This window comes from Orcinus orca, chromosome 10 (assembly GCF_937001465.1).
Source record: "Orcinus orca chromosome 10, mOrcOrc1.1, whole genome shotgun sequence".
Lineage (NCBI taxonomy): Eukaryota > Metazoa > Chordata > Mammalia > Artiodactyla > Delphinidae > Orcinus > Orcinus orca.
The window spans coordinates 65287878-65315833 of record NC_064568.1 but is presented as its reverse complement, the minus strand read 5'-3'; the positions used below and the strand labels follow the sequence as shown (position 1 = coordinate 65315833).

Genomic DNA, 27956 nt, shown 5'->3' with positions numbered 1-27956 from the left:
TCAACTATTTTCTCAGGTCCTTTCTGTCTCTCTTCTCCTTCTGGGACCCCTATAATGCAAATGTTGTTGCCTTTAATGTTGTCCCAGAGGTCTCTTAGGCTGTCTTCATTTCTTTTCATTCTTTTTTCTTTATTCTGTTACACAGCAGTGAATTCCACCATTCTGCCTTCCAGGTCACTTATCCGTTCTTCTGCTTCAGTTATTCTGCTATTGATTCCTTCTAGTGTAGTTTTCATTTCAGTTATTGTATTGTTCATCTCTGTTTGTTTGTTCTTTAATTCTTCTAGGGGTTTATCCTTTAATTCTTCTATGTCTTTGTTAAACATTTCTTGTATCTTCTCGATCTTTGCCTCCATTCTTTTTCTGAGGTTCTGGATCATCTTCACTATCATTTTTCTGAATTCTTTTTCTGGAAGGTTGCCTACCTCCACTTCATGTAGTTGTTTTTCTGGGTTTTTAAATCTTGTTCCTTCATCGGGTACAAAGTCCTCTGCATTTTCATTTTGTCTATATTTCTGTGAATGTGGTTTTCCTTTCACAGGCTGCAGAATTGTAGTTCTTGCTTCTGCTGTCTGCCCTCTGGTGGATGAGGCTATCTAAGAGTCTTGTGCAAGCTTCCTGATGGGAGGGACTTGTGGTGTGTAGAGCTGGGTGTTGCTCTGGTGGGCAGAGCTCAGTAAAACTTTAATCTGCTTGTCTGATGATGGGTGGGGCTGGGTTCCCTCCCTGTTGGTTGTTTGGCCTGAGGCAACCCAGCACTGGAGCCCACCTGGGCTCTTTTTTGGGGCTAATGACAGATTCTGGGAGGGCTCATGTCAAGGAGTACTTCCTAGAACTTCTGCTGCCAGTGTCCTTGTCTCCACGGTGATTCACAGCCACCCCTGGCCTCTGCAGGAGACCCTCCAACACTAGCAGGTAGGTCTGGTTCAGTCTCTCCTGGGGTCACTGCTCCTTCCCATGGGTCCCAATGTGCACACTACTTTGTGTGTACCCTCCAAGAGTGGAGTCTCTGTTTCCCCCAGTCCTGTCAAAGTCCTGCAATCAAATCCCACTAGGTTTCAAAATCTGATTCTCTAGGAATTCTTCCTCCCATTGCCAGACCCCCAGGTTGGGAAGCCTGATGTGGGGCTCAGAAGCTTCACTCCAGTGGGTGGACTTCTTTAGTATAAGTGTTCTCCAGTCTGTGAGTCACCCACCCACCGTTACGGGATATGATTTTACTGTGATTTTGGCCCTCCTACCATCTCACTGTGGCTTCTCCTTTGTCTTTGGATGTGGGGTATATTTTTTGGTGAGTTCCAGTGTCTTCCTGTTGATGATTGTCCAGCAGCTAGTTGTGATTCTGGTGCTCTCACAAGAGGGAGTAAGAGCACGTCCTTCTACTCCGCCATCTTGGTTCCTACCAAGAGAGCTGTTGGAAGATATTTAATCACAGTTTCAATTTCATTACTTGTGATTGGTCTGTTCATATTTTCTATTTCTTCCTGGTTCAGCCTTAGAAAATTGTACCTTTCTAAGAATTTGTCCATTTCTTCCAGGTTGTCCATTTTATTGGCATACAGTTGCTTGTAGTAGTGTCTTATGATGCTTTGTATTTCTGCAGTGTCCGTTGTGACTTCTCCTTTTTCATTTTAATTTTACTGATTTGAGTCCTCTCCTTTTTCTTAATGAGTCTGGCTAAAGGTTTATCAATTTTGTTTATCTTTTCAAACAATCAGCTTTAGTTTTATTGACATTTCTATTGTTTTCTTTGTTTCTATTTCATTTATTTCTGCTCTGATCTTTTTGATTTCTTTCCTTCTACTAACTTTGGGTTTTTTTTGTTCTTCTTTTTCTAGTTCCTTCAGGTGTAAGGTTAAATTGTTTATTTGAGATTTTTCTTGTTTCTTGAGGTAGGCTTGTATTGCTATAAACTTCCCTTTTAGAACTGCTTTTGCTGCATCCCATAGGTTTGGATCATCATATTTTCGTTGTAATTTGTCTCTAGGTATTTTTTGATTTCCTCTTTGATTTCTTCAGTGATCTCTTGGTTATTTAGTAACGTATTGCTTAGTCTCCATGTGTTTGTGTTTTTTAACTTTTTTTTCCCTGTAATTTATTTCTAATCTCATAGCATTGTGGTCGGAAAAGATGCTTGATATGATTTCAATGTTCTTAAATTTACCGAGGCTTGATTTGTGACCCAAGATGTGATCTATCCTGGAGAATGTTCCATGTGCACTTGAGAAGAAAGTATAATCTGCTGTTTTTGGATGGAATGCCCTATAAATATCAATTAAATCAATTTGGTCTATTGTGTCATTTAAAGCTTGTGTTTCCTTATTAACTTTCTGTCTGGATGATCTGTCCATTGATGTAAGTGAGGTGTAAGTCCCCCAGTATTATTGTGTTACTGTCCATTTCCTCTTTTATAGCTGTTAGCCGTTGCCTTATGTATTGAGGTGCTCCTATGTTGTGTGCATATATATTTATAATTGTTATATCTTCTCGGGTTGATCCCTTGATCATTATATAGTGTCCTTCCTTGTCTCTTGTAACATTCTTTATTTTAAAGTCTATTTTATCCGATATGAGTACTGCTACTCCAGCTTTCTTTTGATTTCCATTTGTATAGAATATCTTTTTCCATTCCCTCACTTTCAGTCTGTATGTGTCCCTAGGTCTGAAGTGGGTCTCTTGTAGACAGCATATATATGGGGCTTGTTTTTGTATCCATTCAGCCAGCCTGTGTCTTTTGGTTGGAGCACTTAACCCATTCACGTTTAAGGTAATTATCGATATGTATGTTCCTATGACCATTTTGTTAATTGTTTTGGGTTTGTTTTTGTAGGTCCTTTTCTCCTCTTGTGTTTCCCACTTAGAGAAGTGATTTTAGCAGTTTTTGTAGAGCTGGTTTGGTGGTGCTGAATTCTCTTAGCTTTTGCTTGTCTGTAAAGCTTTTGATTTCCCCATCAAATCTGAATGAGATCCTTGCCAGGTAGAGTAATCTTGATTGTAGGTTCTTCCCTTTCATCACTTAAATATATTGTGCCACTCCGTTCTGGCTTGTAGAGTTTCTGCTGGGAAATCAGCTGTTAACTTTATGGGAGTTCCCTTGTATGTTGTTTTTCCCTTGATGCTTTCAATAATTTTTCTTTGTCTTTAATTTTTGCCAATCTGATTACTATGTGTCTTGGCATGCTTCTCCTTGGGTTTATCCTGCCTGGGACTCTCTGTGCTTCCTGGACTTGGGTGGCTATTTCCTTTCCCATGTTAGGGAAGTTTTCAACTATAATCTCTTCAACTATTTTCTCAGGTCCTTTCTGTCTCTCTTCTCCTTCTGGGACCCCTATAATGCAAATGTTGTTGCCTTTAATGTTGTCCCAGAGGTCTCTTAGGCTGTCTTCATTTCTTTTCATTCTTTTTTCTTTATTCTGTTACACAGCAGTGAATTCCACCATTCTGTCTTCCAGGTCACTTATCCGTTCTTCTGCTTCAGTTATTCTGCTATTGATTCCTTCTAGTGTAGTTTTCATTTCAGTTATTGTATTGTTCATCTCTGTTTGTTTGTTCTTTAATTCTTCTAGGGGTTTATCCTTTAATTCTTCTATGTCTTTGTTAAACATTTCTTGTATCTTCACGATCTTTGCCTCCATTCTTTTTCTGAGGTTCTGGATCATCTTCACTATCATTATTCTGAATTCTTTTTCTGGAAGGTTGCCTATCTCCACTTCATTTAGTTGTTTTTCTGGGTTTTTTTTATCTTGTTCCTTTATCGGGTACAAAGTCCTCTGCATTTTCATTTTGTCTATATTTCTGTGAATGTGGTTTTCCTTTCACAGGCTGCAGAATTGTAGTTCTTGCTTCTGCTGTCTGCCCTCTGGTGGATGAGGCTATCTAAGAGTCTTGTGCAAGCTTCCTGATGGGAGGGCCTGGTGGTGGGTAGAGCTGGGTGTTGCTCTGGTGGGCACAGCCCAGTAAAACTTTAATCTGCTTGTCTGATGATGGGTGGGGCTGCGTTTCCTCCCTGTTGGTTGTTTGGCCTGATTTGACCCAGCACTGGAGCCTACCCGGATCTTTGTTGGGGCCAATGGTGGATGCAGCCTGCCCACCAGCCACTCCGTGACCCCGGCTTCCTGTTCCTCTGGACCCCGGGAGCAAGCTGGTGGGGGTGGGGTGGGAGGATGACATCACGGGACTGTTTTTTAAAGAATGAGGCTGCCGATGATCAGGCCGAATGCCTTGGGTTCTAGGAGGAAGGTACTGATGAGGATGGGGTACCCAGGGCATCTTTCAGGGTAGCATTGGAGTAAATAAAATGGGAAGCTCATGGAAAATGTCCTGTGCCCATAAGGGGATTTTTTTTTTACTATTGAGTTGTATGAATTTTTGTATATATTTTGGATATTAACCCCTTTATCAGATACATGATTTGCAAATATTTCCTCCCATTCAGTAGGTTGCTTTTTCATTTTCTGAAGGCTGCAAAGGAATTTTTGTAGTTTGATGTAGTCCTACTTGTTTATTTTTACTTTTGTTGCTTTTGGTGTCAGATTCAAAAAATCATCAAGACCTATGTCAAGAAGCTTAACACCCTATGTTGTCTTCTAGGAGGCTATGGTTTCAGGTCTTACATTCAAGTCTTTAACCCATTTTAATTTTTGTGTACAATGTGAATATTGATAGTAGTCTAATTTCATTCTTTTGCATGTGGTTGTCCAGTTTTCCCAACACCATATATTGAAGAGACTGTCCTTCCCCCACTGTATATTGGCTCTTTTGTTGTAAATTAATTGACCAAGTATATGTGAGTTTATTTCTGGGCTCTCTATTCTGTTCCATTGATCTGTTCTTCCAAATTCCGTACGGATTTGATTACCACAGCTTTTTAATATGGTTTGAAATCAAAGCTGGAGGCACCATTACTCTTAATGCATTTTCCATAATTAACTTTATAATGTTTCATTTCATAAAATGTTAAGCATGAAAGGGGCTTTAGGGACTTCCCAGCCAATTTCAGCCACCACTTACCAAGAAAATGCAAATAGTTGGAGGAGTGTATCTTTCCCAGCCAAGGTCACCCACCAAGGCCTCCTCACGTCCAGTCCAGACCTCATGAGTTTCCTTCCAATTTACACTTTCCTAAATATCACTTGGCATGTATGTTCCGAAGTTTTTACAGGGAATGTTAAATATTTACACAAAAGCATAATGGAGAGGAGAGAGCAGCTGGTAGATCTCAGTGGCTTATCTTCAGGGAAAGCCAGGGGGAGCCTTAACCTAAATGGAAAATTCATTAGCAGCAGCCCCAAGAACCTTGCAGTGACGCAGCCTATGTACAGTTCTGAAAGGGGCCCCTTCCTAGCCAAAAGCCTTGATGCCCAGGCACCCCAGGCACACATCGCACGTCCCTTCCCCCACGTCAGACACCACCAGCTGCTTGAAGGATACTGTCACATTTTGTTCTGCAAGATCCCCAAGAAACCTCCTGAGACATGGCCTCTCACCACATCCTGGGTTTCCACACTTTCCACTCTTAGTTAACTTTCATGTAGGTGGTTTAGAAGGCGGCGGCTAAGCCCAGCTCCCTCCACTGAGGGACAGAAGGCTCACAAACAGCCTCAGGGAGGAGCCGGTGGCAGGGGCAGAGGCAGCCTGGGACCAGGAGGAAACCGCTTGTTAATCCAGGAGACTGGATGGGTTAAGTTAGGGCCAGTTGTGTTCTAAGTGAGGGTCTGGGCTCAGCCGCAGCTATTTCCACCAAGGAAAAGGCCCTCTTTGCTTATCTCAGTGTTCATCGTTCTGTTCCCAAAGCCCTGAACCCTCAGCTGAGTTCAGGCAGGAAAGCTTATGAAAGGTGGTACTTTCTGTCTTGGATATAGATAGGGTGCCGTTATTTGGTTTTCAGATAAACACACATTCGAATTGAAGACCAGTGTCATTTGAGACTTAGAATTGATTTGTGTCTGAGGTACAGAAGTGATCTAAGTCCTTGTTACTTGACGTGGCCCACACACCAGCAGCGTCAGCATTACCTGGGGGCCTCTTAGAAATGCAGGAACGTGGGCCCCCATGTCAGGCCCACAGAGCCAGAGGTGCACTTCAGTAAGAGACATGTATGCAGATTAATTTGACAATGACCCTGCCCTAGGATCGTTCAGTTAAAAGTAGACAAGCAGATGAAGCTGAGAAAAGTGGGTGGACAAGATGAACTAGGGGTTGGGGGTAGTAGAGGGATGTGAGTCCAAAGACATGGGTTGGAAACAGTTCTCTGCAGGGCCTGCTGAGCCAGTCTGAGCAGGACAGCACCCCAGTGCGCACACAGCCCGATTTACCTGTAACTCACCATGTGACCACTGACTTGGCACAGCGACAGTTTGGAGTAGAAGAAAAATTCACTTCCAGTGGTCATTTCTCCTCTCCCCACAGGGGTTGACAGCTACTAGGGAGATGAGGCATCTGTTTTCATCACTATGAGTCTTTCTAGAAGGAGCTGAGGATCATGATGAAGAAATTATTTCCTGGCATATCTGGGCTAATTAAAAAAAAACCACCCTCACCACCATCCGTTTAGTTGTAGAACTCACACATTCAAGAGTTTTCACAATGCCAATTCCATTCTTTTATTTCCTCATACCACAAATACTTTACTGCCTTTTTACAAACTGAATTTACACAAGCAAATTGCAAAGGAAAACCAGGTGTTCTTTAATCCTCCAAAATGCATGTATGAAATATAGCACAAACCCTAGTATCTATACACAAACAGGTTTAGCTGAAGCTTATGGCCATTTCTTAAAATTAGCATGACAGTTTAGATATTTATGCCTGTAAAGTTTGCATAATCTACTATACATAGTTTTTTCAGAAGCAGTTTTAAGACTTTTAACTAATTGGGGAAAAAAAACTTCAACAAAAAGCTCTAACAATTCTGTGAAACTTAAATTATTTACAATTAAACATTTAGGGTCCTGATTCACAAAACTTAGTGCATATCATGATTAATTTATGAGTTTCACAGAGAAGGTAAGTAGTATGTAGAATAATCCCCAGGTAAAATCTAGAATGAATGGCTTTTAGAAGAATGTCTGTAATATGCTTACTGGAAACTAGAGAAAAAGTAGCAAAACAGAAACTTCAGCAGCTGCGTTTGATTTGAAAATTTAAGTAGATAGCTGCAATCAGAATAAACAGGTGACCACAACAGAAGAGCTGGTGGCATTTTTGACATTACTCTTGGTATGTACAAGAAGAAAAACAATTCTCCCCTTTTTCCATAAAAAAATTACCCCCAATAATCACAACACGTGAACTCAGAGTCTTTCTCCAGAGTTGTCTTCAAACTTGATGCCAAAATTAGCAAACGTCGACAGAAAGTACTGTCAGTTCAGTGGGTTCTGTTTAGTGGGAAAAGCTTGGGACAGGGTTACCGAGGGGTTAGCTATTCCAATTACAAAAGAATCGTCATAGATAAGGTGCCGGAAATCTAAGCTTCCCCTCAAAGCACTTTGGTGGATTCAATAGTGATTTCATGTATATGCCAAAGGAGAGGACTCAAAGAAAATTAGCAGGACAAACTGTTTTCAAGGTGAAGTGATAGATTTCAGTGAATCAGGTCCAGGTAAAGTCTTTTAAAAAAAACCCCAAAATTTACAGTAAACATTTTAAACTCTGGAATGCAGATATAGTTATCAGTAAGTTACATTTACAAAACCGTTTCCACAGTAGTTGCTCCAGAGTCAGAACTGAAAAATGTACAAGCCAGCTCACAAATGACTTTAGATACAGTGTTATTAAAATACATTGTTAATCATAAAAATACTTTACTATGTACATGTACACTGTATAAACTCTAGATTTGCCTAAACCCACTTCTGCCGAGCAGCGCAAGAAACAGTGCAGTGCTATTATCTGGTCCTCACACCATGCACACGGGCTGATCCTGCGGTCAGTCCTTCACTAACACGGTGAAGCATTTCTCCTTCTGCAGGACGTCTAGTTGGAAGAGTCAGTTTTACTTCCACTGTACCTTACTTTCCTAAATGCTGGTCCAAGTAACTCTGGGCATTCACATAATTCATTTGCGATTTGGTTACACTTTAAAAGAAGGCTGTAGTTCATCTCGTCAGTTATTACACTGTCTTGCTTGTAGTCTGGATGGTTTGCAATGAACTCCCTCATCCATCTGGCAACTGTCATTAATTCTCCTGAAAAAAAATTTTTTTTTTTGTAACAACTTAATGGTAGTGTTTTTTTTTTTGTTTGTTTGGTCTTTTTCTTTCGTAAGTTGACATTTATTGGCCCACATAATACAATCCTGAAGAAGAATCAGTGTGGCCTTCTGGTGTAGCCACATGGCAGGGGCCAGGAACGAGCTGTATTACGTGGCTTCCTCCTGGGGAAGGGTTTCATGTTGTAGGCAGGCAGTGAGAACACACACATCCCACTGCTATGGGACCTGTTAGATGCCACCCACATGGTGATGCTGTCGGCTCTAAGACACGGGAGCCAATGTGTGTGGACTAGAGCCCGAGTTCTCCCATCTGGCCAAGTCCTGCCCATGCCGGTGTCACGAGACTGCCCCGGGACAGGAGGGCCCCCGAGTTCCCCAGAGCCATCTGATCAAAGAGGCGGAGAGAATAATGAGAAGTAGATGCATGAAGACAGAAACTGGCAGATACAGCATTTGGGGGGTGGGGTATATCCTTTGTGGATCTGGAAATTTTACAGAAGCCTCAAGCAAAATACAGATGCCACTGCTACTGTCCTCTTAGTCACGGCTGACAGCTCCCCAGCCACCATGATCTCAAAGCTGAGAAAGTGGGGTTCCAGGGCACCCCTGTAGGGAGGCAGGCTGGAGGGCCACCGTCTTAGCTGTGCTATCAGTTAACCTGAGGACTGGCTTAGACTCACTGTGCAAAGAGCCCAGGGTGCCTCACGACACACACAGTCGGGCATAAATGTCGAACAGGCAATCCAGATACTGTATTTCGTTGCCTAAGAGGTCATCGGCTTAAAGATGCAGCGTTATTGTATGAACCAGTAAGAACAAAAGCACTGCTAATCAAACCGCGACTGTCAAAGATTACAAGGTGCATCCAACCGCCGAGACGGTACAATGTGGGAAAGTTCATTTTTAGGATACCATGTACTTTAATAAAAGACTGCTTTAAAAACTGAATATTGTAAGATTGTGAGGTTCTGCCTACGTTAAGAGATTTTTAAAAAAGCAAAGTGCAGAATGCCATACCGGATGCTCTCTTCTTAATCAGCTTCAGGTAGTTCAGAATACTGCATCTGGTGTCCACGTCCACCTCCATGTTTTCCAAGTAAGAGTTCAGGATGGGGATCAGCCCGGGGAACATGCCTTCCTGCAAGAAGCGGGGTGCGCTGTCAGCCGACTCCCTGGGGGCGGGGGGTGGGGTGGGGGAGGGGCGGGGTAGCTGGGGCGCGGGCCCTACCTTGCCGTTGATGATGGTGTCGATGGTCATGAGTGCGTACTCCTCGGCTGCTGGCTCGGTGCTGCCCGTGGTCTTGCTGCGGCCGTCCACCATGGCGTTGCCACCTGCCAGAGGGGCGCAGAGGGTGTTAGCGGCCCGTGTGGCCTACAGGGACGCCAAAAATGCAAGAGAAGGCAGTACCTTTGCAAATATCTTTTCTGAAATAAAACAATCCCTGCAGGACGGCATCTCGCTTCTGTGCTACTTTCATGTTCTCATCAACCTGAGGGAGGAAAACCATCGCAGCCAAGTGAGAACATTGCCAAAGTCAGGGCACTCCCGCTCCGGCGCATTTGGGGGCTGTGGTGCCTCGCTCACCTCGCGGTCTGGACCCATCTGGGAAGAAGCCTCCCACAGCCAGCGCTTGCTGGCGGCCAGATAAGACTTTGCACTGTCATGTGGGGCTGTGTCCCTCAACCCCAGACTGCTGGGATGTGCTTTTTAATAACAATGGGGCAATTCTAAGAGAAGCTTACCTTAAAAATCAATGCGAAACTTACACTCATGTAGGCCGCCCACATCTCGAGGTCCCTTGAGACACCCTGGGATGAATCTATGGCATTGGGAGGTCAGGGGCCTGGTCCCTCCTCACAGCCCAGACTCACGCTCCTGCCTCTCCTGCCACCTGGAGTTGAGGGCTGTGCCCTCCCTGCCTCTGGGGCTTTGCTGCCTCATAGGTGGGCTGTGGGATCTGGAATAAGGTGACCCCTCCCAGGGCAGGTCACCGATGCTGCCTGCCCACCTGCGGCTCTGCCGTGCCCACTCCCTCAGGAGACCCCAACCCCTATTTGTGAATTCTCCATTTCTCCAATGATTTTTTAAGACCCTCAAAGTAGAGCTTTTAAAACTTTTTAGTAGTAGTCCCTTATTTCTATAATGAAATCTTAGGGGACTCTCCATATTCAAAACAGACACAAGTCAGAGGTCATGTTGAAGAGGGATGGTCAGTGCAGAGTCTTTGGTTACTTAGCTTTGCCCCCTCACACTGATCAATTCCTATCATTATTTTGTTTGTTTTAAGGCACATATGACCTTCGGATTAATCTAGATACAGGAACATATTCAAGCAATCTCAAATTCTATCCTGGCTAGGAACATCTGGCTTCATTTCTAATAACGTTTGTATTTTTCTTAGTCTTGACAAAAACTCACAAAGATCATCAGTTTTAATTTCTGCTTTTATGAATTCCTTTTACAAAGCTGTAATTTTCCTACAGCTCTTTACATTCTTATTTAGTTACTTAGGTTTATTTTTAATATTTCTGTTTATAGTACTTAAAGCTGTGATTTTCCCTTAGAAATTATCTTTGCTGGCATCATTTTCCTAAACAATCTATAATTCTAGTTTTTCAAAAAAAATTTTATTGAAGTATAGTTGATTTACAATATTGTGTTAATTTGTGCTGTACAGCAGTGACTTACTTATACACATATGTATTCTTTTCCATTCTAGTTTATCACAGGATACTGAATATAGTTCCCTGTGCTATACAGTAGGACCTTGTTGTTTACCCATTCTATATATACTAGTTTGCATCTATAATTCTAGTTTTGACTTAATCTAGAACCTACTAGGAAAACGATTTAAAATTTCCAATAGTTAAATGTTTCCTGAACATTTTCTTGTTCAACTTTGGTGGGAATGTATCCTATACAGTGTCTACTTCTGAGAAGTGACAATTTTCCTTAATTAATTTTTGTTATTCTTCCTCAGGGCATTTAAAAAAGGTGTGCCATGGTATAAGATTTGTGATCAGGCGACACAACCAAGCTTATTAACTGTGTCATTTAATTCCCCTGTGGCCTTTCTCATCCTTTGATTATATGGCCTGTCAGTTACTGAGTAACACGCCAGAAACTCTGCTAAGTGACTTACTCCACGAACCCCACATGGCCTTACGACAGTCCGTGTGTCTCTGTTCTACACCTGCGGACTGGGGCACTGAGAGGACAACTAACTTGTCCAGGTGAAAAAGCTAGTAAGTAGTGCAAGTGATTTATGAATTGAGTGCTCACCCGGAAGCCACATCTTAGCCACCGTACTACAGTGCCTTTAAATTCTTCTTATGCTGCTGAGAAATGTTTGCTACACTTTATGTTAAAAAAAAGAAAATGGCTCTAATGTTATCTTGAAAAGAGTATATAAAATTGTTTCCTGTATCTCATTTAAGACCTTCTCACATTTTGTCTGTTAAGACTTTGCCCTTCCTGAATTGTTAAGAGGTCATATGGAGCTCTTTACTGTCAACATCTGTCCTTGTTTTAAGTATATCTTATGCAAACAACATGTACCATTACATTGCTATTTTATATCACCCATTTTAGCTTTTGAATAGGAGAATTTAGTCTATTCAAATTTGTTTTCATCTTATTTTACCACTGTATGTTCTCTGGACCATAATGTCTTATCACGCCCATGGCCCCAGACCCACTTTTGTGGCACCAGGAAGCTTTGTTTTTTTTCCCACCTCTTTAGCTAGGAGATTAGAGGCGACAAATCCTATTTCTACACTATTAGTGGTCTTTCTTACTTTTAGACAAGTAGTTTTGAAATTCTCTCTCCAAATGTCAAGCATTAAGAAGTATCTACCATTCCCCTCCTTCTACTATCCCCTTGCTAGATAAGATTTCTGGCTTAATTTAGCCCTAATTTGATCTTTTTTGTTAGAATCACTTGCAATTTAAAGACCAGTTTGACTGGCATGGTTCTAATTCTTTACCCTTCGGATTCTGTAGACCTCTCGCCATCTCTTCTAGAGTTTAATGTTGTAGATGAGAAATGATATCCATTGATTTTCTTCTCCCTCTTGGCAGGAAGTTCAGGTATCCTAATTTCCTCTCCTGTCTGGACAACTGATCTTCTCTTTGAGATTCAGAAATTCCTAGACTTGGGTTCTTCTTTGAATAATTCTGTCTCATCCTCAGTGGACTCTCACTCAGGGGAAATTCTATTTCTTTATTTTCTTTATTGTATCTCACATCTCTTTTGTATAGACTGTTCTCTTCTTCTAAATTTTGATACAAACCCTGAACTTTCCAGAGAAATCCTCTCATCCTTTTCCCCATAATCTCTGTTTCTTTGCCAACCTGCTGGGATGAATCTCAGTTTGGTTCCCCTGAATCACAGACTTTGGTCTTCAACCACACCTGCTTACTGGTGAGCATACTGAGTGTGGCTACCACGTCCCTTGTTTCTGAGAACTCTTACTTTCCAAATGTTCTTTGGTCCACAGGGCTTGTTTATTTAAGATGTGACCTTTCTCTAGAATTTCTTCGAGGGCACTAATGAGAATTTATTTTAAAATTCTTTCCAGTTTCTACATTAACTGTGTTTTGGGACTTCCCTGGCGGTCCAGGGGTTAAGACTCTGGACTTCCACTGCAGGGGGTGCAGGTTTGATCCCTGGTCAGGCAAGTAAGATCCCACATGCTACACGGCCAAAAAAAAAAAAAAAAAAATTAACTGTATTTCACTGAGGATAATATACTCTGCAGGCCCATGGGCTCTTCTCTTTAAAAGTTTTCAATTTTATACTGACTTTCAGACATCTATATCTGACCCCAGAACAATGTGGGGCCACCTATATGAGGATTTTTCCAGCAGTAAATACTACAGTATTCCATGATCTGCTGCTGGTTGAATTCTCAGATACGGAGGAACTGACTATAAGTTACACGCATGTCAAGTGTATTTCATAAACTGGCAGCTCACGTGAACTCTCCTTACGTGCGTTCATCTCTCCAGTGGCTGTACCACATTCAGGGTGTGTGTGTGTGTTGGGACAGGGCAGCTCTGCTTCTCTTCCCTCCAGCCCTGAGCCCCGGCAGACCCTCACTCCGCCCGGCAGCCTTTCCCAGCCACTCTCTGTGCCAAGAGACCCACCGGCCAGGAACCAAAGGTCTCTATACTCACTTGGCTACTGCCCCGCGGCCCCCAGCCTTGCTGCCTCACAGCCTGGAACTGTTCCAAGGCTCTGCCGGGAAACTGCTTCCAGAAAGCTCCTTCTTGGTTTTTGTTGGGCTGAGGCTGATTCAGATTTGTTTTTCCAGTAGTGCAGCGCCAACTATGTTCTTCAGAAACCTCTCCAGTTTGGTTCCATTCCCTGCACTACCAAAGTTACGCGTCCCTCCGTCCTGAGTCTAATATCGTGATCGGCCTGGGACTGGACAGGACAAAACCCATTTGTGGGAATCCCTCCCGCCATCATCTTGAGTCAAAAGCCTCTAGAAACTAGAGATTGTTCAAATGCAACCCTAAATGTCTTCCAAATGGGCTGAGTAAGGAGCTACTATTAACATTTTTTTCCAGGAGTCTCCACCAAAACGGTACCAAAATCTATAGCATAAACTTAGGTTTAAAAAGAAAAAAAAAAAAAAAAAAGGGTGGAAGGAGAGCATTTTATTCTAAGGGAGGAACAATCCTAAGCGAGGTCAGAGTTGAAACAATTATTATACATAAATGAGCAATGGATGATAACCTACAGACACCCAGCCCTACACTGAAACTCATCCTTACCTTTGACAGCGGGATGAGAAAGTCCAGTTTGTAGGAAAGGATCACCCTGGTGAGCAGCACCACGAACACCACGTACGCGGAGTTCTCGAAGTCTGTCAACTGAACCTGGACACGGGGCCCGAGACATTAGGGGCCCACCATGCAAACAGCTCCTCCCTGCGAGGCCCCTGAGGGTCATGTCTTTCCCAAGCATCTCCTAACCTCCCACCTGGGTCTGGAAGCCTCTGCCCACAATCTATTCTCAGAAGCAGTCCTCCCGAGCTGCTGCACTTGCGTGTAACACGCACACACGTGATCTGTGCTGCCTTCCAAGTAACCCGAGCTTCTGACAAGGGTGCGGGTGGGTGGCAGGTGTCTGGGAACGGGTGCGTCCAAGTCGGTTCCTGCCGACAGGCTGCGTACCTCCATGGGCCGGAATTCCACTCTCCATCCAATGTCGGAGTTTGGAGGAGGAGGTTTAAATCGCATTGTCTGCCAATTTGTGGACTGAATATTCTGTATTCAAAAAGCAGAGAATAAAACCAATTTTCCAGTAAGGTATTAAGATGATTTGATATTTAATACGTGAAGCAGACTGTTTACTGTCCATACCAAATACTCTTCAATTTACAAATACAAAAAGGTACAATTTAAGATTTTCGTGGAGCGTGACCTGCTAGGGAGACAAAACAGCAAGTGCTTAACGGAAGTCAGGCGACACGACAGCAGTCCTGAAAGAAGCGGTCGTGTTATTTTCCTGTGCCGCATATTTGCATTTTTCATCGCTATGAAAATAAGAGAAAATACTGAATGAAAAATGCAGAACCGGAGAGTAAGAATCATAAAATAAGGGTACTTGAACCAATTTAAAATCTTTGCTGCACGGGGTCATGGAGGTCATAGAAGGCTTCTACTGTCATCAACTCCTTGCCCCTCCAGACAACGGCCTCCACCCTGGATAGTGAAGTGCAACACCTTCAAAGAGGAGCAGATACCTCGAAATGGTCGGACTCGTTGGCATCGTCCAGGTGGATTTTCTCTTCAAACAGAGTCAGCGGGTCTCTAATGAAGAGATGAGCCACGTGCTGGGCCAGGAGATGATCGATGCCTGCAGAGAGAGGTCACACCACTCACATCAGAGCTGTTCTCCATGCCCAGAAAGATGGCAGGACAGCTCGGGAAGTCTGAAGAAAGGGCATCTAGAAGCTTAAGAAATGGCTGGGCTGTGCAGGATTCTCGTGTCTCCCAGGATTTTATCCTATGGAGTGTGTTCGCTCCTTACCCAACGCCCGTGGGGGCAGAGCTGTGGACCAAGGGACAGACCTCCAAAGTCAGCTCCTTTTGCTAAAAGTCAAGATCTCACAAGTATCTGGAACTTGAAACTTTAAGAACAAGCAGCCTCATGAGAAAAGTTAAGAGACTTCACACTAAAAATAGAAGCCAGGCCAGGAGTCAGCAAAGGAATTTAAAAGGGCTTTGAAGAACTAAAGGCTTACAATCAAATCTAGACAAAAGGAACAGAGGCTCACCTTCCTGCAACAGCTGTTCATAGATTTCTTTGTGTTTCGTCAGGTCGATGTCATTATATTTCTCACCGCACTCAGATAAGTAACTGTCTATTGAATCATATCGGGACTTACTGATCCTATAGTGGTTGTTCTTCAGCGGCTAAAATTGAAAAAAATACAAATGAATGCCATATAAAATGATGTGGAAACAAACTAACGCCCCAAATAATTATATTAAAAGCCTATATACTATATATGTAATTACATAAAACTGTCCAACCTGAACATGAGATCCCGAAAAAAAGCTAGTTAATCCTGAAAAGTATTAGAAAAATTATATTAAAAAAAAATCTGGAGACAATTTAAGTAGTCTGTTTTCTGACATGACTTAAATATATATATATTTCTTTTTCTTTTTTTTAAAGTGGATCACCTTCATTCTCATTAAGATAGGAAAATGCCAATGTTGAAAGCAAAACTATAAAACTATAATGTAAAACAAAGCTATTAAAATGATTTCTGCTTTAAAGTTTATTTCTACTTAGAAGGCATGTTCAACAATTTATGAACAATTACACAAAGAGCAGAGCATCAATAGGGCAGCCCAGTCGAGAACATCAGAATCACCTGTGAGGGCTCCTTTAGTAACATGTATGTCTAGGTCCCAGTTCTGGACATACTTACTCACTGGGCTAGGGTGGGCCTGGGTACTTATTTTTAAAGATCTCTATAGGTGGTTCTGACGCACAGTCTCGGTTGGAGAGATGCAGTTCAACATGCAAACAAGAGGCGCAAACCTACCTCATTAGGCAAACCTAACCCTCTGTAACAGGCCAAAGAACCTGACAACAGATGACACTTTCCACAACAGAGAGCACCACAGACAAAGCACTCACGTAGCACCAAAAAGCTTTCTGGTAAAAACAGCCATCAGCACTGACTCCCAAAATATAGAAAACTTGTACTACTAATTTTAGAAGGTAAAAACAAGTACTGGTTCCAACAAATGATGAAAATTAACTTGAACGCCGCCCCCCCCCCCCCCACCAAATCACATTTCCTACATTCTCACCCCAAACACACATTGTGGAGCCAAAGACAGGTTGATAACCTGTCAGCTTCTTCCCATGTGTGACTAACCCACTCAGGATAAAAATTTAAGGGCGACTTCAAAACTGTAAGCAGTGACAATATCCCCATTTTACCTGCTGGACTTAAAAGACTATTAAGGAAAATCACTCCCACCTCCAGTCCTCTCTCCTCCCGAGTTCTATCATCTACAGATGCAGAAATCACGCCCCAGCGACAATCAATGTCTGACACATAGCCTCGGTAAAAAGGAGACGCAGCGCTCAAAGCCATCTAAAAACAAACAGAAGTCAGCACCTGCAAGTTCAAAGTGTCATTTACATGCTGAAAAAAGCTTCATGCAGTTACCTCTGGTCTGGAAGAATCAGTTTATGCAACCCCTACAGATTTCTACTACATCTACTGCACCTGCCTTCTCATGGTGAAATACACCAGAAGTGACTCCAATCCTTGCCTCTGATTCTTTTAAATCATCTTCTCTATACCGTGAGGACAGGCGGGATGGGAGGGGGAAAACGGCTACGCTCAAGCTCGACACTTCAACACAAAAATGCCTTACTGGCAACGGTAAACTCCACAGCTTAGACTCTTATCCATTACCTCTAAGTCTGCATATTATTCATGTTAGTTCAGTTCTAAATGAAGTCTTAACGGGACTTAAATAGTACATGGTCAGCAAATTTTGCACGTGCAGTCTTTATTTTATACAAAGAAGTAGTTAAAATTAGGTGTGATTTCTACTTACGACAATTGGGCAGATAGTGGCCAACTGATCATAAAGGTATCTGGCCTCAGATATGCTGCAGGCTTGGAACGTTACCTGTTTAAGAATCCCAAGTTATTAAACAACAACACAAAATCAGTACCATCCTCCACAAGGAGCCAAGTCTGAGAAGGAAGGTGGTTGGTCATGGCATGTGATGGTCATTCCGTTGATGACAACATTGAACACAGGAGTTTTAAGAGCTGTCTCGGATGAATTTTGCTAGAAAATGGCTTTAATCATGTTCACATCTACTATAAATAAGAACTAGATTAACAATGAAGTTCAGCCAGGCGTTTCCTCTTCCACTGACTTATTTCCTTCTACAGCTGCCCATCCACATCTGTGGGCTTGTATACATTTTGGTACAAAAGGGGGATCTGGAGATGCGAAGGACAGGTTTCAGAGTTCACTGGTGGCACAGTGGGGGATAGCTCGGAAGGGGGCAGGACTGGAGGAAGGAAGAGAGGGCAGTTAAAACACTGCAACTGTCCAGGAAAAAACTGAGGAAGTCTGGTGGGAAGAGGCACAGCAGGGCCAAAGCAGGCCTGGTGACCAGTGGGCACAGCGGAGTGAGGAGTGACCTGGGTTTTGGCCTTGGTGCTCCTCGGACAGATGGGAAGCAGCGGCGCCAAGACACAATGGGCTTATGAGGCCAAGGAAGAGCGGAACAGCCCTGTAAGCGGCTTGGTCTCCAGGGCTGGGGCCAGGAAGAAAAATCCGAGCTGGAGAAGTATTTGGGGAGTAGGCCCAGATGATGTACTAAGAAGGGCAGATTGCCCAGGAAGCCCGCACAAGACGGGTAAGTAGGACTTAAGAGTTAGGCAGAGAAGGAGATCACGTAATTGATTAGTGCAAATCCTCTTAAAGCAATTACCCAAAGAAACCAAAAAAAAAAAAAAAAAAAGTGCTGCCCTCTGCAGGGCTGGGGCAGCGGAAGGGGCAGGGAACGCAATTGTGGTTGTGTTGGCACATTTGTAATAACTGCAAACTGGGAACAGTTCTCATGTTCTGTTGTTATTTAATAATGACAGTTTGGATTTTGTGTTGGTGCAGTAAATAATTTAAGTGCTTAATAGTTGAACTAGAAGCTGAGTGAATGTTTACTATTCTAATCGCAACCTGTTAGTTCCAGTAGTTTTAGCCAGGTCTCAACTTTGCTTTTTTTTGTTTTGTTTTGGCTTTTGTTTAAATGGCAGAGGACTTCTGTTGGAGACTCAAGGGTCTAACCGCTGAATTCATGGCATTTCACGTCAGTGTGGTGACTGACTACTACAGAAAACGATGATTCAGACCATTTACTGTGTCCTGACTTTCCTACCATTTCTATGTGAATTATTAAGTCAGCGCTATATTTTAATTAAAACATAATGATAGGTACCCAGCCATTACAAATTAATTCAACACACGGAGAAGAGCTGTGTCACAGGTGTAAAGGAGCAAGAATGTCAAAGGTGAAAACAGAAATTGAGAAGAACTGACAGGTCACTAATAACCCAAACCAGGGCAGTTTCTGCCAAGAGGTGGGAATGCAGAAATCAGCTTGTCTGTGGGTAAGAGTTAAATGAGAAGTGGGGGAGATGGCGAGCAGAGTATTCACAGGCTTATCTGCTGTGACCCCACCCCTAAAGTGTAAGCCCTAGGAGGGCAGGGGTCTGCCTTGCGGTTCTCTATCCCCAGTGTGTAGAACAGGGTCTGACACCCACTTAGTCCTTAATATTTATTAAGTGAGTAGAGTATCTTGAAGGAAAGAGGGTGCTAAAAAGGAGAACACAGGAGCAAAGATAAGTTTTATTTTTATAAAATGGTGGGATACTTGAAAACCTGACCCTATAGCCCAAACTTATATGGATTGAGATCAGGAATACCTAAATGTTCCCCCAAGTGTTTTGACTGCTGAATGCTTTTTTTTTTTTTTTTTTGCGGTACGCGGGCCTCTCACTGCTGTGGCCTCTCCCGTTGCGGAGCACAGGCTCTGGACACGCAGGCTCAGCGGCCATGACTCACGGGCCCAGCCGCTCCGCGGCATGTGGGATCCTCCCGGACCGGGGCACGAACCCGCGTCCCCTGCACTGGCAGGCGGACTCTCAACCACTGCACCACCAGGGAAGCCCTGCTGAATGCTTTTGTACATACATCTCTTAGTTTATTTAGGTCCTTTTTTGAGTTACTCTTAGCTATTTTAGAGTCTGTTATTTTTGTTTTTAAGAAGATCCTATGATAAGCATTTTTCCTTTTCAGGTTTTTGATTGGCTTCTCTTAGATGGCCTAGTATATACTAGACAATTCACAGGCAAATTCTGAAAAAGTCAACCCTAGAAAAATATGCTTAAGAAAACTGGCAATTGGAATTCAATAGCCGAGTTAGAACAGTGATACGACTTAGTTATTCTAAGTATATTTAGTAACTAGCTTCTTTACCCCAGGGCTGATTGAGCCATTGAGACATCACTGTGGTAAAGGCTTTAATGGGGGAAGAAAAAAAAGAGTTCTTAACACCTTAAAAAGATATGAATATATGAACGGTTTTGGATTCTGGTATCCTTTTAAAGTATCATATAAAGAAAAGAAGCAATGTCACTAGGAAACTGATGAGGGAAAAAAAAAGAGAAAGTATGAAAAATTGATGTTAGAAACCTAAATATCTAAAATTTGTCCAGAACCCAGTGTCGAAGCCATAGGATTTTCTTGGGGGGGCGGGGGGAAGCCTATCACAATATGCATGAACTTATTAAATGATTCCTGCAAAGTCCCCCACCAAGAGTCAAGAATTTGAATATAGTTGAAGTACTTTTTGTTCTGTACAGTAAGATGCTCACTAACCTTAAAAAACAAACAAACAAAAACTTTGAAACCATTTTTTTTTTGCCTTATTGTAATAAGTAGTTTCTAGTGTTCCACTTAAGAGATAAAGCAGAGATTTCTGTGGTGATTGATGGAATTTGTCTCATTTACCATATACTTACATTATCTGTGCTAAAGACTTTTAAGTGGAGTATTGAAAGTGGGGTGGCTGGACACACCACTGAGAAAAAGAAAACAACCTTAAACCCATGACAAAGCTTAAACTGGATGGAAAACTGTATCTACAAGCAATAAAAATGTAAACTACCTACCATTAGGACACATTTATTTGTGTAAACACAGTGTTTCAAGGGAAAGACTATCCCTTTGGAATGGGGCAACTGTGCAGTCCATGGCAAAACATCCTGGTTTAATATTAAACCAAGAAAAAGAGGCAATCGGTCCTCCAAGAGCACTGATAGATTTTAAAGCTGTGCGCTCTAAGTTCTAGAGCTTAATGGTTCTCTTTAGAAATATTTGGAATTAAGATAGGGAAGCAGATAAGGCAGTTAAAAGTCAACAGGTCTCTTTTTTATGAAGTGTGTCCATCTGGAAGGAAACTCATAGCCTAGGTTTGTTTGGAAGACACGCTTTATGCCACCTATATAAGTCAGGGAAAGCAGGGGAAATGGTATCCTTGGCCATGGTTATTTGAACACACTTAGCATGTAAAAATCTGACTCTGGCATTCAATTTTGATTATACATAGTTGTAAAATAAACACATCCAAGATACATGTGCAAGAAAGTGTGTGTCTGTGTGCAGCTGCCTGAAATGATGGGATGCTGGGTCCCCAGCCGTGTGGAGGGCAGGCAGACTGAGGGCTGGGGGTGGGCTGGGGGGTGCTCATGTGGGGTCAGGCTTCACACTGCTCCAATCAGCAAATAATCAGAACTGGATAAAATCTCCTTGGATAATAACAAGAGGCCCTCTTTTTTTCTTTTGAAATTTTCAGTTTGAAACTTCTAATTTTGTGCCACTTTTACTTCTGTTCTAACATGACTTTAAACAAATTAAAGGTTAAAACCAATACTGTTGTTAATAAAAACAATTAAAGAATATTAGCTCAGAGACAGACCTAGAAGCAGCCTTAATATAAATCCTTCTTTCAGCTGTTGAGAAAACCGAGACCAGAAGAAGGAGAGTTACCCAAATACCTAAGAAATCACAGCTAAAGCCCAGACACAGGCTTGTGGGCAGCCCGATGGGTTCCTGCTCCCCGCTCTAGGTCCCCTGTGTGGTGGGACACCATCCCTGCCACAGGTGCCAGTAATCTGATTAGATCCAGGGGAAGTTTTAACCAAGTCATTGAGAGAAAGGCTATTCTACAATACCTCCTGTGAAACTTAGCCAGGGGCAAGGCAAACATGGGCTGCTAAATATTTATTCTTTTTATAACACTAGATGGCCTTGCAGGAAAATAAAAATTTAAAGTCCAAATAATCCTTCCCTTGGATCACAAGCTCACTGGAGTGCATCCAGAATTCATTTTCAGAAATGATAAGATTTGAGCAATGTTTACAATCTCAAAGCTAGTCACTAGATGGCAGCAAAAATTAGGCACAGAGAGAACAGAGACAGTGACTGCGGAATATTTCACCTTTTAAGTTCATTAACAACTATGTCTTCATAGTGAACTGTAGATTCTGTCCAGAGACAACTTCCAGTGAATTTACTAAGATAACTTCATTGGTTTTCAGAAAGAAGTACTAGCTACTATTTCAACCTGATTAAAATGTGATTTTTAAAAAGGAAACATGCACATATAAAGAAAAGAAGTTAATAAATAGAAACGGATGAGGACAGCTTGCCTCTCTGGATATTTGAAATGATACCTGCAGACAGCAATTGCCCATCCCAAAGCCCATAGCATCCATGTAAATGTGGTCGGGCTTAGAAGCCTTTGCTGCCTCATCATCCTCAGGAAATGTTTCTATAAATGGAGATGGTGTATTCTTGTCCTTAAATACTGCAGTATTAATTGAAAAAAGAAAAAAAAAAGAAAGAAAGAAAAGAGCAGGAAATGGGTGAGAGTCAAGGATTAACAACAATGGGGGGGTCCCCTCCCACCCGCCACCTCTGTAGACTCACTTGGGACGTTGATGACAACCTTTTCTCCTCTTCTGTGCCGGATGTTCCTGGTGAGGGTACTAAAAAACAGACAACAAATGTCCTAAGTTGGTCACCTAAGAACCATCATGCAAAAGAAGAATTTGACAATATGCAAGTACATGGAATGAAATCCTCCCTCAAACTAATCCTCTAAGACATCCCTACCGAAAATTCATGTGGACCGAGAGACTGAGGGGATTTCCTGAAAGAAGGCTTTGCATTAATACCACGTCCTCTGGTTCTTGTTTGAGAATGTCATTCTCTCTCCTGCCCAAGCCCTGATCCCCGGCTCCGTGTGACTCACCAAACCAAGCTCAAGTGTCCAAGGTCTACCGCGGTCTAGTCTCACCGTATGTTTCTAACATTTTCCATGCTAAGTCCAAAGACTTGAGCCAAACTGTGGTACTCATGTTCCCCGGGCATCTCTGGACCCCAGAACCTCATCACTCCCTCCACCCATCCTGCAGCATTAATACTATCCTCCAGCCTGCGATGTCTGATCCAGAAGGCCCTAGGCAAGCTGTGGCTGTGAGCACTGGACGCGCGGCCAGTCCTAATTAAAATGTGCTCTGAGGGTGAACACACAGCACATTTTGAAGACTTGGTACAGAAATAAAGTAAAACTTATTAATAATTAAAAAATACTGGTCACAAGTTGGATATATAAAGTTAAATAAAATACACTATAAGTCCACCTTTTTCACTTTTTTAAGGTGGCTACAAAATTACTACTAAAATTACATGTGTGGCTTGCACTATGGTTTTACTGGGCAGTGCTGCTGTCGACGGTGTAAATGTCACCTCTCTCAGGAGGCCTGCTTTTGACCCCCTCAGTCAGAAGCACCTTTCTCTCTCTGGTGTTATCATCTTTGGACACCTGTCATAATCTACCTTTTCTTGCAGCTGAATATCTCCAGCTTCCCCTTGGCACACTATAAACACTTGATGTCGGAAACTATGTTTATATGTCTTTATCTTCCCCACGGACTCTGCACCTAGCAGGTGTGCAGACCTGTTATAGGAATGAACACTGAGAAGTCACAGGTCCCTAACTCTAGGTCAGGAGCCCGGGTTCAGGATGACAGGTGAGACTCAAAGGTCCAAAGCTGAGATCAGACTGAAGCAACTTGAAACCCTAGAATTAAAACTACAGACCAACAGACTTAGGAGTTAGTGGAACAGAAGGTAGAGCGTGCCTACTATATACACAGGTATTGTACACATTTTACCTTATTGTCAAGGTATATGGAGTGGGATGAGAAGACCACAGATACTGGCGGTAATTTTCAGAGGAGGAAAAGGTAAAAATGATGACAAGAAAGCTTCTCCAAACAGGTGTTAACAGAACTAGGATTGAAATGCATCTGTGGCTAAGTGAACAACGTTAGGATCACTTGGAAAACAGGCAGATCCAGCCTGGAAACAAGCAGCACCAACCGAGCAGCCTTGGGGGACTGAGAACAGGCGTAGCTGTGGGTCTGTGGGCTCCTCTGGTTAATTACCACAGGAGCTGGAATTCAGGAACCGCTCAGTAATGACTCCGGGAGGGACACTGCACCCCCAGGGCAGGGATCCAGGGATCTGAGTCATCCACACACTTACCTGAAGCGCGGGTGCTTGTTTATCGCTTCATCAGGAAAGAAGAGGGACTTGGAAGCTCCTCCTTCCACTGGGTTGGGCTTGAACTCGGGCAGTGTGAACCCAGGGCAGCCTAATCTACAAGAAATTGAAGAACTAAAGAGATAGAATCTGTCTTCAGGGATTAAAAACATGCATGTGTAACGTTGCCTTTTTCAGGGGTCCGGCACACAGGTGTTCTGCAAACACTGTGCCCCTTGCAGCCACGCCTTTGCAGTCTGTCTTGCTCACCAAGCTCTTCTCTTGTGACTGCAGCCCTTTTGCCGATTTTATCAGAAGCCTCCGTCCACTCAGGGTCTGCAGAGCGCTTACTTACGTCCTGGCCGCCTCGGCTGTTTCCCCCACGTGGTTTCTGAGGCGTCTTCCTTTACCAGCTCTGACCCCTGCACACCACCACCTCCTCATCAGCTTGGTTCGACTTGGGACAGGCCTCCTGCTTCTTGCCTCTGCCAGGCACCTCATGATTCCGTCCAGATCAGGCAGGTTCTCTGCCGGTGCCCCTGTCCACCCCCAGGATCTCCCTCTGGAGGCTGAAACCCAACCCTATTATCTCACTTGACCTGAGGAAGAGCTTTAATTCCAACAGAGAAACAAAGCAGGGTGTAGATCGGCAGTGGGAAACTTCTGGCTTGGGGGCCAAGACTAGCCGGTGCCTTATTTTCAACCTCACCTTTTATAAAACTGGCCGCCATGTTCGCCTTGTGAACAACAACTGAACTTGCCGATCTTATCTGGAAAACAGCCCGAGCTATGATGGGGCTCCTCAGAGCTCCTGCAGCTCCGTACATTATTCACTGACAGCCTGCAGCCTTAGGAAAAGCCCTTACAGAGAGTGACAAACTGAGATCTGGGGGTCTCTCTGCTGACCGGAATCAGGCTGGAGAAGCACGTGTGTACTTGGCAGGAAGCGGGCAGCCAGGACTCAGACCCGCACCCCCAGCCCCACTTTTCCTCCAGGCCAGCACCGTCCCACGGAACCTCTGCAGGGATGGAAATGCTTACGACCTGCACTGCCCAGGTGGGTACTGAGCAGGTGGAAGGAGGCGAATGAGACTGAGGAACTGAACTTCTCATTGTATACAAGTCGGATTGATTTAAATGTAAACAGTCACACGACCACTGTTTGGGTTGCTAGGCCACACTACAGTTGCACCTGTTTACGGAAAGAGAATCACCCTGTTTACACTGAAGAAACTGAGTCTTGCTCTCCCTCTTGATCCCGAAATAAAACTTGCCTTATCATTTAACTGTGGATGTAAGTGAGGCTTCTACAAACAAATAATTATTATCTTTGTTTTGTTTACAAATCCAAAAATACCCTCTCATCATAAAAGATACGGTTAGGCTTTTTTAAAAAAATTAGATTTTTAGAATAAAACTGATTCCTAGCTCAACTCTCCTCCCTTCATAATAACTTAAGGAAAAAGATACTTCTCTAAATGTCTGATGAGTTGCTTAAATAAGGTTTCAACTATTTATATGTGACCATGGAGATTTTAAAAAACAAAATTCCCTTTAAGTGTCCTAAGACCAGTGGTGTGACTGTGAATGCCTATGTTCATCGTGGACATTTATCAGGAAAGAAAAAGAAAGCATAAAAATAGTTCAGAGTGTTCCAGGCCACGGATACCAATCCCCAAAGAGCTTTTGAACTTTGGGGAGGTAAGCATACTTTGCCACAGTCTGACAGATATCTAGCAGAGATAACCAGATTTACGATTTGGTAGAACTGCATTCTTGCATACAGGTCCTATGTATAACTGTGTGATATTTACATACCTCATACTAAGCTAAGGACAGAATTTCACTGTTCATATTTACCTTATATTTACTCTTATGAAACTTTAGCCATAACTAGATTTGATGACAAATCCTAAATCTTTTCAGCACAATCCAAACATGACCCAGTGACTCCCTTGTTCTTTGTTAATATGTATCAACAGACCCTGGGAGCGCTGATGCCATCCCCCCGTCGGGGGGCCCCCTGATCTGATCTGGGGGTAACGCACATCCTTCCTTGTGCACTGCTCCTTCCCCTCGGCCTGCGGAGTCTGTGGCCCTCGGGTCCTTCCACAGTCCCCCCGGCCACCACCACCACTGGCAGAGGCTGGCATATGACTCTGCCTGCAGCTCTAATGTTACAGATTCTACCAGACACAGTGTGATGAGGATGAACTGTCTGCAAAGCATGAGAGCTGTGGGGTCAAGTGCTGGGTTGTGATCTGCTCTCTTGATACCCGGATGCTCTGAAATGCCAGCCATGCACGTTAACACAGGGACTAACCTGGGAAACGAAGTGATTGTGCAGAGGGCCTGGTTTTCCCCCAGCAGAGATGTCGCTTCCTTGCGGCGCTTCCTCATGTTGTCCTCGACCGTGTTGAACTCAGACATGGTCCCTCCGTACGGCTGGCCAGGTGTCCCCTCGATCATGTAGCTCCCATACTCTGGTCTCCAAAGGGTAGGGTGGCTACAGAGGAGAAAAGGTTTCAGTCCATCTTATTCTTCTGCTGCAGTCTGCTCCATTTTTAGTTTTGAAAAAGTTGCTTCCAAAAATTTAGAAACGACTGGGTATACAAGAAGCCAAGAACTCTTTACAATTCCCAGTGGCTGTTAATCTTCCACAGCTTTTCAACTACATAAGGGTTACAAGTGCTGGGTCTAAAATATTTATAAGTAACTGAGACACACACAGGGCATGCGCTGTCCAAGGCAAGCAAGCCTGTCCACTCTGCGGGGAAGGACGTGGGGATTTAAGGCCTCCTTCAGTTTAAGACTGGGTTCCAAATGCAAACCCAGCCTCCCAAAATGTAGTGGGTAGAAAAATGAACTGGAGGTACATGCCCCCTTCACCTCTGTCTACTGAAATAAAGAAATATTTTAAAAATATCCTGCCAGCCAAGCAAAACCCATCTGCAAGTTTTCTCTGACACCATGGTTTGTGATCTTGGTAACTGCCAATTTTTAAAAAAAATATTTAAATAGTAAACAAACTTTATATTGAGTTTACTCTTCTAAGTGCTTACTAACGTATTTAGAATGTCTACACCCTAAGAGGTAGGTATTATTATCCCTGATTTACAGTTGAGGAAACTGAGGCACAGAGAAGTTAAGTACCCCACCTAAGGGTACCCAGCTATTAAGCAGAGGAAGCAGGATTTGAACCCAGGCAACTGGGAACCAGAGCCAGAGCCCTAAACTGCTGTGCTCTCCTGTCTCCTGTATGTGGGAGGAGAGATGATATTCCAGTGGTTCTAACAGTTTCAGAAACTCTCAAAGAAGCCTTCAGTACATCAGCTTACTTTGGGTTTGTCCTTTCCCCCTTTTCTTGCAGAGTTTCAAGAAGTTCCTCTCCAGACAGTACCAGTTGGGCTTTTCTATTTTCATGATCAAAAGATACCAACATGTATTCCACCTATTGAAAATAAAGGAGAGAAAGATGAACATTCCTCCAGACTCGTGCTTGATGTGACCTTTAGGAAAAGTAGGGAAACGTGAAGGTTGGAAAGGATGACAGTGTCCTGAGGAGTCACATCTGCTTACACAACGGTGCTTACTGAGTGAGGTTTGCATAATGCAAAAACCTGGAGAGAATGGCCAACAGTGGCCTTGTGGGAGTACAAGGGCTCTTACGTGATTCCGTCTTCCCTCGTTCTACTTAACACCTTATAGAAAGGTCAGGATGCCCATTCTGACAAATTGTCCTTCGAGAAAGAAGTATTTCAAAGCCAGGATTCTGTAAATCGCAGCTGCACGTAGTAGTCGCAGTTTACAACGTATTTCCTCGGTGGGCTTACTGTAAGTTTATGAAAGGGGTTACCTGAGCGTTCTAATCAAGGTAGATTATCCTTCCTCACTGGTAGGTTATTTAATCATCCCACTATGAGCCTCACTAATGGACAGTTAAATCAAAATCAAATACACCAATGTAGAGGTATTAGTTTAGGAGTTTCGGCAATTTTGTTTTGGTTTTTCAGGAATAATTTAAGACCACTTCCCCACTCTGAACTCACACAGAATTTACAACGCAAG

General features: G+C 43.1%; 1 protein-coding gene and 2 long non-coding RNA genes across 4 annotated transcripts in view; 2 read left to right on the top strand and 1 right to left on the bottom strand.

The window, feature by feature from the left end:
• Positions 1 to 267: 267 nt before the first annotated feature.
• On the top strand, positions 268 to 27373 carry LOC117200635 (uncharacterized). Its single transcript, XR_007479823.1, has 2 exons — positions 268 to 915; positions 24087 to 27373. It is a non-coding gene; the product is annotated as an uncharacterized LOC117200635 (long non-coding RNA).
• Positions 6578 to 27956, bottom strand: part of GCLC (glutamate-cysteine ligase catalytic subunit) — a 38956-nt gene continuing 17577 nt past the window's right edge. The window contains exons 2-16 of one of the 2 annotated variants that reach the window (XM_004267765.3): positions 27227 to 27339; positions 26212 to 26394; positions 23892 to 24005; positions 22269 to 22327; positions 22013 to 22146; positions 17316 to 17390; positions 16727 to 16843; positions 15503 to 15641; positions 14969 to 15081; positions 14397 to 14489; positions 13995 to 14099; positions 9621 to 9702; positions 9441 to 9544; positions 9230 to 9350; positions 6578 to 8186 (exon numbers count right to left, since the gene is read on the bottom strand). In XM_004267765.3, coding sequence (XP_004267813.1) covers positions 7975 to 8186; positions 9230 to 9350; positions 9441 to 9544; positions 9621 to 9702; positions 13995 to 14099; positions 14397 to 14489; positions 14969 to 15081; positions 15503 to 15641; positions 16727 to 16843; positions 17316 to 17390; positions 22013 to 22146; positions 22269 to 22327; positions 23892 to 24005; positions 26212 to 26394; positions 27227 to 27339 — 1764 coding nt within the window. In that variant the 3' untranslated portion in view covers positions 6578 to 7974. The remainder of the gene's footprint in view (positions 8187 to 9229; positions 9351 to 9440; positions 9545 to 9620; positions 9703 to 13994; positions 14100 to 14396; positions 14490 to 14968; positions 15082 to 15502; positions 15642 to 16726; positions 16844 to 17315; positions 17391 to 22012; positions 22147 to 22268; positions 22328 to 23891; positions 24006 to 26211; positions 26395 to 27226; positions 27340 to 27956) is intronic. The other variant, XM_033424287.2, reaches the window with a different exon arrangement.
• Positions 17337 to 20449, top strand: LOC125965645 (uncharacterized). The gene is made up of 2 exons (XR_007479822.1): positions 17337 to 19219; positions 19440 to 20449. It is a non-coding gene; the product is annotated as an uncharacterized LOC125965645 (long non-coding RNA).